At 36.6% G+C, this 10,164-nt stretch overlaps 1 protein-coding gene across 1 annotated transcript; it reads left to right on the forward strand.

Moving 5' to 3' along the window:
* The first annotated feature begins 6,047 nt into the window (after positions 1–6,047).
* Positions 6,048–7,818, forward strand: LOC132277414 (uncharacterized). The gene is made up of 4 exons (XM_059779275.1): positions 6,048–6,319; positions 6,864–7,188; positions 7,273–7,369; positions 7,478–7,818. The coding sequence occupies exons 1-4, from the start codon at positions 6,048–6,050 to the stop codon at positions 7,816–7,818; spliced, it is 1,035 nt and encodes a 344-aa protein (XP_059635258.1).
* Positions 7,819–10,164: the final 2,346 nt, after the last annotated feature.

Genomic DNA, 10,164 nt, shown 5'->3' on the forward strand with positions numbered 1-10,164 from the left:
AACGATAGGGTGTGAGTTTGAGTCAAAGTCCATTGTACTTTGTTTCAAACATAGTGGATCGGTTTACTTTGGACTGCACAGTCCACGAGATTTTTCCCACAATAATTGGTCTATTCTACCAATTGGGGTTTCCTTGCTAAAAATCCTGGTGCCATATGTTTCCACATAATTGGGACATTTGGAATGTGCAGGTGTGCCAGATTCTCAAAAGATTCAGAGAGGTTAAACAAAAAGGAAGATCCTTTTGGAATGATCAAACGATTGTGAGGTTTCGGATTTGCCTTCGATGAAAGGACTTTTAGTTAAGACTATAATGTTATCTAATGAATTGAAATGCAATACTAAAAGTAAGTGCATTAATGTAAAGGAATTGAAATTGACTTGTATTAAAGTTGCATGAATTGAAATACAAGAGTACTGAATGTTGACTGATGTCGTTGAGAGAGTTTGCAATGTAGCCCTAAACAAACTATTTATAGGCATTAAAGCCTTACAAGAAGGACCCATATCTTTGTAAACAACTGCCCACTTCTTCCTTAAAAGACACTTGTCTCATGCTCAGCTGCCGAATTCTAACTTCCAGACCCATGATCTATGAGTTTCTTCCACTTCTGCCATGTGTCCCACATTCTTCAAACTACTTATCTGAATATATATATATATATATATATATATATTACGTAATTTAACTGCTTTAGTTTATTTCTTTTTGAAATAGATTCTGTATAACCCACGATCTCCTCATCCCTAGTTTTTAGGAAGTACCTTCTTAAGCCGTGTATTGATTTTATACTCCTTAAAGGTAGGGACTTCTAAACTGAACTGTCAGTTTATAAAAGTTTCACATATTACCAACTCATTTAGCCTACGTCCTCCTTCTTTTCAGGAAACCATTTAACCCACGACTTGATTGCCAACTGTCGTTACCCTACTATACCCGCCTTTCTTGTTCTGCCAGATGTTTCCATTATATTGGAATCTCTTCCCCTTCCAAGTTTGACATGTGTTAATTCAGCTATGGACCATGATTTAATCAACTTGTCCTATTTTCAATATACCATGTTATCATTGAAGTGGCTGACCATTGGCTTGCCACTTTTATGTGCCAACATTATGCCCCCCAAATTTTGAGGCTTTCTATCTTCCAGGATAAAGCCTAAAAAGATTTAAAAGTTAAAATTTCCTACATATCCGTAAAGGCCTTATCCAATCATCCAACCAAGATTCTTTCTCAACCAATTACTATTCCCGATTTGACAACCATGAACTTTTACTTAATGGCTTGCCACTTTTACAACCACCAACATTAAATGCATGTCTTCATTCGATCCCTTTTTAACCTAGCCAACCTTCCATATCTATTATGACATCTTCTTCCTTCAAAGCAAAGTCTCTCCTTCCTTCTATATCAAATCTTTCATCTTCTCTTGAAGCTGTTCCTTCAATTCCTCAGATGGCTCCCAAAGGTAAATATTCTTTCGACCTACTTCTACCCTCTGATCTACCAACAACCCATGGACATCAAGCAGCCAGAGCTATTTCTGGTCTTCCAGCTGACCAAGTTTACTCGGAATCCTTCATTGTCTTACCTGGCGACGTCAAATTTCCAAAATTCCATCTTCAATTTCGCCCTTTTATCCTCTAGCAGAAGATTTCCTTCATTTTTTGAAAAAATTCCCAAAAGCTGCAAATAGCGACTTGCCCATTTTCAACCTAAAAAATTGGGTTATGCCATTTTAAGGTTGGAGCACTTGGGTTGATAGGATGACTCCATTGAAGGAAGAAAGCTGGAAGCAACTTGGAATTTATGATGCAATCCAGCTCAGCAAAGTACCCCCAATTCAAGATAAGTCTCTCTCATTTGCTGCCATATTCTTTTGGAGTTCTACCACAAATTCTTTGCATCTCAATTGTGGCATGATATCTCCTACCTTGAAAGATATTTGCCACTTGACTGGCTTAAAACCCATTGGTACTGAAGTAAATTATCTTCTTTATGATCCTGACATTGTTTTTAATTTTCCAACCAAAGAATCTGGTACAAAAACTTATGAAGCAACTTACGGCCCTTTTCTTTAGGCCTGTATAAAGCATACCCCTCAAACCGAAGATGCAGAACACATTGCCTTTCTACTTGTATGGCTTAATCGATTTATGCTATATGTTTCAGCCTTGTAGGTTACCAAAGATCTAGTGGAAGTAGCCATTGCTTTGTTGAAAGGTTCTCCTTTAGCATTGGCTCCCCTAGTCTTGGCCCATCTTTATAGGGGTCTTTATGATTTGATTATGACTGATTTTTCCAGAATGGGTGGTCCATTTTGGATCTTCCAACTCTGGCTTCAGGTTTACTTCCCAGAGCTAGGGGCAAAAGTTAGATCTTCAGCCAATAATGCTTTAATTTCTTTTAGTTATGCTTCGGTCATGCCTAAACCTCAATCCTTCAAAGATTGCTTCACTTTTTTCTACCAAGGCTGCTAAACCAGAACTCCTCAACAATTCCTTCCATTTTCTTTCGGTATTCAAACTCCATCTTGGCTCTCTCCTATCCCTATTTCCACCAAGAAACTATCGGAAGAACAAAAATCAATATGGGCTAGCTTTTTGGTGGCTAGAGATATTCATTACAGTACCGCTCCATATTCTTCCAAAAATAGCAGAGTTGGAGTAGAGTTTTACAACCCTTCTCAGCTTGCCCGGTAGTTTGGTTTACGAAAGATTATTCCACAGCCGCCGTGTCCCTCTTTTAACAGCACCTTCCATCTTCGTGTAAAATTTAATGATGAAAACTTTGTCAAAACTGTGAGCAATAGATTCAAAGCTTTGAAGAAAATCTTCCAAGTTAAACCTTTCATTGAAAATCCAACTTCAGACCCTGCCTTTGAAAAATGGTGGTTTTCCTATATTGGGAAAACTAGGGAAATAGATTGTTCGTCCCTTATTACCACCCAACTTGGTTTTTTCAAATTTGTAATTCCTGTCTTTCAAGGAACCGACCTTCTCAAAAGTCCCAAAATAGGTGGAAAGAAAAGGAAACAACTAACTGAGACTAAAGCAGCCCTTGCCTCTCCATTGAAGAAAACCAAAAGAGGCACAAGTTCCAGACAAGGTAATAACTCATTATTATAACCTCAGCCCTTTAGATTCAGTTACTTACCTTTCCTTCCTTTGTCAGCTCTTCCTGTTGACTCTGATGATGATCAAGATCCTTCAAATCTTCTAAAGGAAGTATCATCTCAGAGTTATAGTCAAATGGCCGAGACAGCACTGATAAGCGTTGAATATTGCATATTCGAGCCCCTAAATATACATATGTTAAGACCTAAAGTGATACTTCTATCCATTGTTAGACTGATTTCTGTGTATTTCGTGTTTTTAGGTACTTTCCCAAGGAAGCAGTTAAAACTGAGCTTTTATGATGAAAAGAATGATAAAGAAGTTTACCGAGTCATTGCCGGTCATTCAAAGCAAGCCGAAAGTCAAAATGGTGAATTTTGGAGAGTTTCAAGTTCAGAAACTTGAGCCCCAGTTCTATGGCTAGAGCACAAAATAAGAAATTCCACCAAGGCAAGAAAGCTCGAGCCCTGACCCTCAAAGCTCGAGCCCAACCACAGGGTGCTTGAGCCTTTGCCTAAAAGATCGAGCATATGATGCATCGAAATTGAAAAGTTGATCCAAACTCCCAGAACCTCATGCCAAGCCTCAGGGATCGAGCACTAACACCTAGAGCTTGAGCCCACAGCCCTAGAGCTCGAGCCCAACACCTCGGGATCGAGCACCATGAAGGAGGGATCGAGTACCATCAATAAAAATACGTTTTAGATGAATTTTGCTCCCAGAGCTCGAGCCCAAGCTTTAAAGCTCCAGCCCAACTCAGAAAGCTCGAGCACAACCACTCCGAGCTCGAGCATTGCTGAAAACTCTGGACCTACCTCAGTATTTTGGCTATAAATTTTGACTCGAAACTTAAAATTAAGCAAACTTAGCGGCTCTGGAAAGAAGACTTGAAGTCCGATGTTTTTGTCTCTAATAGCCATCTCAAGATTCGTGCTCTAAATGTGTCAAAATCGCGTTACAACGTCAGAACAAGTTGTTGACAGGTTAAGCTCGAGCCCTGACTCCAAAGCTCGAGCTCTGATGTCCTGGAGGTTAAAAATACATGCGGGAATTACTTAAAATCATCCCTCTTTGTTTTCTTATGGGCCCAATTGTTACCAAAAGCTGTAAAACCAATCTAAAGGGGATTGAGACTTGTTCTCCACTATAAAAGAAGAGGAGAAGGCCACAAAAAATCTCTCTCTTCCATAGTTACTAATCTCTCTCTCACGACGGTTTTTAGGGTTTTGAAGAAGAAGATCCAAAAGGAGTTTTAGTGATCCATGGCTATGAAGACCACAACAACACAGATAATATCTTGCATTATCATGAATAGCTAATTCCTCTCTTAGGGCATTAATGTAGTCTAAATCTGAATATTATGGTTTGATTGTTCTATACTTTAGGAATTTAATATATTATGTATTTTAATTGCATAATTATAGGCAATTGACTTTATTCAATTGGTTTTTAATGATTACATAATTTTTGAATGATTAATACCTTATCTTAGATTTAATTGTTCTTAAATTATATTGGATGGTATTTGGTGGAGGCCTATCAGACATAAGAATGGAGATCATGCAATGGTGTTCAAACATTTTTCATGAATGAATGTTTTCATAGTCTATAACTAGGGAAGACGAGTTATACTGCAAAATTAGTTAGAAGTTAGTAGGTAGATAATTCATGCCAACCGAAGATAGGTTATTATTAATTGAAATCCATGGAACATCTTTCTTTAAATCTGAATTAAACGAATGTTATTGAGTTTAATTCCATATGATACTTTAAATCCCAAGGTTGAATAGTTAACCATAGTATGAGGATCGTGGTGAAGTCAATCCCTAAGTATTTCTTCTCGTGATCTCAATCCTTTTATTCCGTTTATTTTCTTTTATGTTATTGAATTGCATCACAACATAACAAATCAAATCTTCTTTCTAAATTAAAATAGTATTAATTGAAGACTTGATAAACCACCATAGTCCTTGAGGTTCGACACCCTCAACATAGCCTTATCCTACAATGATTCGTTCTATTGCGAGTGGTATTTTATTATTAATAAATAAAAATACACATCAATTTTTGGCGCCATTGTCGGGGACTGTGTTACGGTTTTCTTAAGTTCGAGATTAATTTTAATTTAATTTATAGTTTTAGGACTTTCTACTATCTCATCTTATTTCTTTTTCTTTTCAAGTACAGGAATCAATGAGAAATGGCGATGAAGGTTAATGAGAAGAAGCTACGGTTTCAGAACCTTTTGTGAGTTCTTTTAAATTTATTTCTTTGCTTGAAATTTTTCTTTTTACTTGTTACCATTGAACTTAGCCTAGATTGTTAGGAGAATTCTCTAAATTAGACATGGCTAATAATGGTGATAATAAAAATGGGGCACATGTGCCACAAGCACCTGTTCTTCTACCACAACTACAATTGAGGGATCACTTCTTTCCTACTTCATATACATCCTTTATTGCTTTCAATTTCCACAATCTGATGCAACCCATTTTAAGATCAAGCCAGCTATGATCCAAATGCTTTCAACTTTCCATGGGTTTGCTACTAAAGATCCCTATAAGCACATGGATGAATTTCTGGAATTGTGTTCAACTACTAAGTTGTCCACTCTCTCTGATGATGCTTTTAAGATGAGACTCTTCCAATTTTCTCTCAAGGATAAAGCTAAAACTTGGTTGCACTCCCTACCTCATAATTCCATAAGCACATGGGATAAGTTGCAATGAGAGTTCTTGAAGAAATACTACACTGTGGGTAAAACCACACAAATGAGAAGAGAGATCATGGTGTTCTTCCAAATCTCGGGAGAACAACTTCATGATACTTGGGAAAGATACAATGATCTTCTGAGAAAGTGTCCACACCATGATATTACTAAATGGCATTTGGTGCAAATCTTCTATGATGGATTACAAGATCCACATAGGAAGATGGTAAATGCTTCTAGTAATGGTGGTTTCTTGCATAAGAGCCTAGATGACGCTTGGGAACTGTTTGAGGCCCTAAGTGAAAATTTTGTTCAACATACTTCTTCCTCTAGATCTAAGTCCACTCCCAGTGTCCTTAAAGTTGAAAGTTTATATGAAGCAGAAAAATCTAAAGAGCTTGCCACTCAAATGAAAGTGTTAAATCAAAAGTTTGACCAAGTCTTATCAGCTGTCAGTACTCTTAGTTTTCTTAATACTCCTCTTTGCCAAAGGAGGTGTGTTCTATCTATGGTAGTCCATCTTATTATGCTAACAATTGTCCTCTTATGGGTTAATCTTTTGAAAATCCACAAGCACAAACCAATGCTGTATTTTCCAGTTCAGGTTACAATCCATATTCCAATACATATAACCTTAGTTGGAGAGATCATTCCAATATATCATGGCAGAATCAAAGCCAAGGCAATACTGTTCCCCAATCTAAGGGACAATACTATAATTCATCCAACCCTCTGCAAAATAATTCTTTTAATAATCTTCCATCTACTGTCCTCCTCAATTTAGAAACCAAGCTAATCCTGATCCTCCTTCTCTTACGTACTCGTCTGAATTTGAAGAGAAGGTTTTGGCTGCAATTAATGATTTTAATTCCAACACTTAATTGGTACATTTTCATTCCCAATCTATAGCCAAGATAGAGATTCAAGTTCGGTAAATAGTTAAAGTGTTAACTTAAAGAGAGGAAGGAACAATGCCAGGTTAGCCAATTACAAATCAAAAAAGGTAAACTTACATAATTGATGAGACTACTCCTTCAAGTTCTCATCATGAGCAAGTTAATGCCATCACTATTTTGAGGAGTGGAAAAATCATTGATAATCAAGTTGAGGAAAAAGAGGTAGAAAAAGAGAAGCGTAGGATTTCTATCAATCCCATTCTTCAAACTCCACATCCCACAGATGTTCCCTCACATCCTACTCCATCAAGCTCCCAAGGAGTTGAAGGTAAAGTTACTTCTTCATCTACTCCCAACCTTGAAACAACTTATGAGCTAAGAACGCCTTTTCCTGAACGTCTTAAGGGACCCTCTTACTTTGGTAAGCAAGGAGAGAAAATCCAAGACATGATGGATGTCTTCAAACAGGTGAAAGTCAATATTCCTCTCCTAGATGCTATCAATCAAATCCCTGCTTATGCTAAATTTCTGAAATACTTGTGTACTCAAAAGAGAAAATCAAAAAGCCAAGTCTCTAAAAAAGTTTATCTCACTGAGCAAGTTAGTGCAATCATTCAGCGTAGCACTTCTCGTAAGTTCAAAGATCCTGGTGCTCCTACTATATCTTGCATCGTTGGAAACAATGTGATAGATAGAGCACTTCTTGATCTTGGAGCAAGTGTTAATCTTCTTTCTTACTCGATGTATGAGCAATTAGGCTTGGGAGAGCTTAAACCCACATCAATGGTGTTGCAACTTGCTAATCGATCTATGAACCAACCACATGGGATAATTGAAGATGGTCTCATTAAAGTGGACAAGTTTTATTTTCCGGTTGACTTTCTTGTCCTGGTTACAGAACCTGTCCATAATCCCAATAAATATATTCCTGTAATCGTTGGTCATCCATTCTTGGCTACAGCAAATGCCAACATTAACTGTAAGACTGGGGCTATAGATATTTCTTTTTGGAACATGAAGCTCAAATTAAACATCTTCAATGTCACTCCATATTCCTCAGAGAAAGACAAGGGCTTCTTTATTGATGTCAATAATTAGGATTCAGTCACCATCTTTCCAACAAAAGATCCTCATCCCCTGATTTCTAGTCCTCATTGTCCTTCTTGTAAGTCTTCTCACAAACTTGAGCTTAAGACACCACCGAATAAGCTTGAGTATTCTTTCTTGGGTCTTGATGGAACCACATTGGTTCCTCCTGTTTTGAATTTCATGATCACCCATAGGACTGGTTTTGGGATGAGGGAGGCAGTTGAGTTATTGAATACAGGCTAAGGAGTGGCCTAACATCGAGATAGCGGCGTTAAAATTAGCATATTGTCGAGCTATCGACGTTAAACTTAGCATTTATAGGTTTGTACTTTAGTTTGATTTGATTTATTTTCTTTTTCTTTTTCTTCAGTTTATTGTGTGTTCTAAGTTTTTAGTTTATTTGGGTATTTTTTTTTTATTTTTAGATTAGGTTAGTTTAGGTTTGTTTTAGTTTAAAAAAAAAAAAATTGACTTGTGCATAATGACAAGCCCCTTCCTATGTGTTTAGAAAATGGACTTTTTAATGCGAGAGGTCGCTTCGCAAGATCAAAATATGAATGTGGTTTCGGAAGCCTTTCTAGTCAAATTAAAATTTATAAAAACCACTACTAAAACTAATGAAGTATAGCGAGTATGGATTGTCCACAGAGATTATACGTGTTGGAATTTAACTTCGGCTTTAGCGTATCAAAATATTACAAAAGAGGGTTTGGTTGATTAATTACTCTAGAAAACAATCAAATTAAAATGCAATTAAAGTAAACTAGTGAGAGATAGGGATTTAAGAGATATGAAGAGAGGTCTTAGGGTGTTCGAATCACGACTAAGCTCATGTAATTAACCATTTGCTTTCCATTAATGGGGAATACATTGTTGCAATCAAGATGTGGCCACAAACATAAACACAATTTGCATGTAAAAGTGTGAACTATCTAATGCAAGAGTGAATTGTCTAGCTAACCAACAAGTAAACTAAGTGTAGAACAACCCACCAAGACAAAAGCATAATCCATCTATTAGTTAAAAAATGGGTCTAATGAGAGCAAACATCAATCTAGAGAATCATGGAATTTGCAATAATAAGTGTGGAGTATCAAATCAAGAATAGATTGTCTACCTACTTACAAATATAAATTAAATTGTAGAACAACCCATCAAGCATTAGTATAATACATCAAATTAATTGACAAACTCATTCAATGAAAATCATACTTGGCCATCACTAAATCCTTAATTAATCACACATAGACATGCAACCAATATAGAGAATCTAGTGTAGAGATCAATTCCCAAATAATCACACATAAGACAATATGTAATTAAAATAGAGAAGCATAAGGAAGAATTAAATCAACAATCACAAGGCTAACCACTAATCACAACAATATATATAAATACCCAAAAATAGAAATACAAGGGTTTAGATTACACAAGACTTAGGGCTTAAGTGTAGATCTAGCCAATCATAGAGGAGGTAGATGTGTTCATGAAACCCTCAAAGGCAAGCTCCAAACATAGCTCCATCTTCTTCTTCCTCTTCTTTGAAGCTCTAGAGATAGAGAGTATGCCAATCTAGAGATTTGTTCTTGATATATGCCTCCACGTCTCTCTTTTCTTCTAACCCTAATCTCTAACTTTCTAGAAAGAAAAGCTCCAACAATATAGAAATTACAATGTAAAAATATGAATCTCCCTACAAAAATGGTTCAATCCCTCTTATATACAAGGCTTTTAGAGCCCAAAAATCTGAGAACTCGGCCCTAGGATCTCCCATTTCAAGCACAACCCGAGTTGGTTCGAAATGAGCTTTAGATCTGCTTTTTTATAACTTTTGCGAACAATTCGATCGATCCAACCAACAATGTGATCAATTAGAGGAATGGTGTGATCGATCAGAGGTATGGTGTGATCGATTAGGGTTCGATCGATCCAACTTGGCAGTTTTCAGTATCAGCCTCCTTTTTGCTCTAGATCAGCCTTCTTTTGCTTCAGATTTTCACCAAGACTTAGTTTGACTCCAAAAAGGCCTTAATGGACAGAAATTAGCCTATTTTAACTTTCTTGACCTGAAATAGACAAAAACACAAATAAGTACTAAAACGAAAAAATTAAGATAGATAAATGGACTAAAATACCCTTACTTAGGTGCTAAAATGCATCACATTTGAGCACTCATCATACCACCAAACTTAGATATTACTAGTCCCTAGCAATGAACTATGAAGTAAAGAAAGAAATGAACAACTAAACAACTATGAACTATAAAGTAATAAATGGATAATGCCACTTTCATAGGGAACACGATTGCATTTAGCATATGCAACAATCCTTTTAAACCCCTAGGTTACCCCTAGT

This window comes from Cornus florida, unplaced genomic scaffold, assembly GCF_030987335.1.
Source record: "Cornus florida cultivar Cherokee Brave unplaced genomic scaffold, ASM3098733v1 CherokeeBrave_3.0.0_Hap2_Chr10, whole genome shotgun sequence".
Taxonomy (NCBI): Eukaryota; Viridiplantae; Streptophyta; class Magnoliopsida; order Cornales; family Cornaceae; genus Cornus; species Cornus florida.

What these genes read in the sequence shown, in the direction of transcription:
- LOC132277414 (XM_059779275.1), top strand. Translation starts at nt 6,048, where the DNA reads ATGGTAAATGCTTCTAGTAATGGTGGTTTCTTGCATAAGAGCCTAGAT. An exon ending in TGATGGATGTCTTCAAACAG is followed by an intron (nt 7,189 to 7,272) that starts GTGAAAGTCAAT and finishes TGTACTCAAAAG; the next exon opens with AGAAAATCAAAAAGCCAAGT. An exon ending in TCGTAAGTTCAAAGATCCTG is followed by an intron (nt 7,370 to 7,477) that starts GTGCTCCTACTA and finishes ATGAGCAATTAG; the next exon opens with GCTTGGGAGAGCTTAAACCC.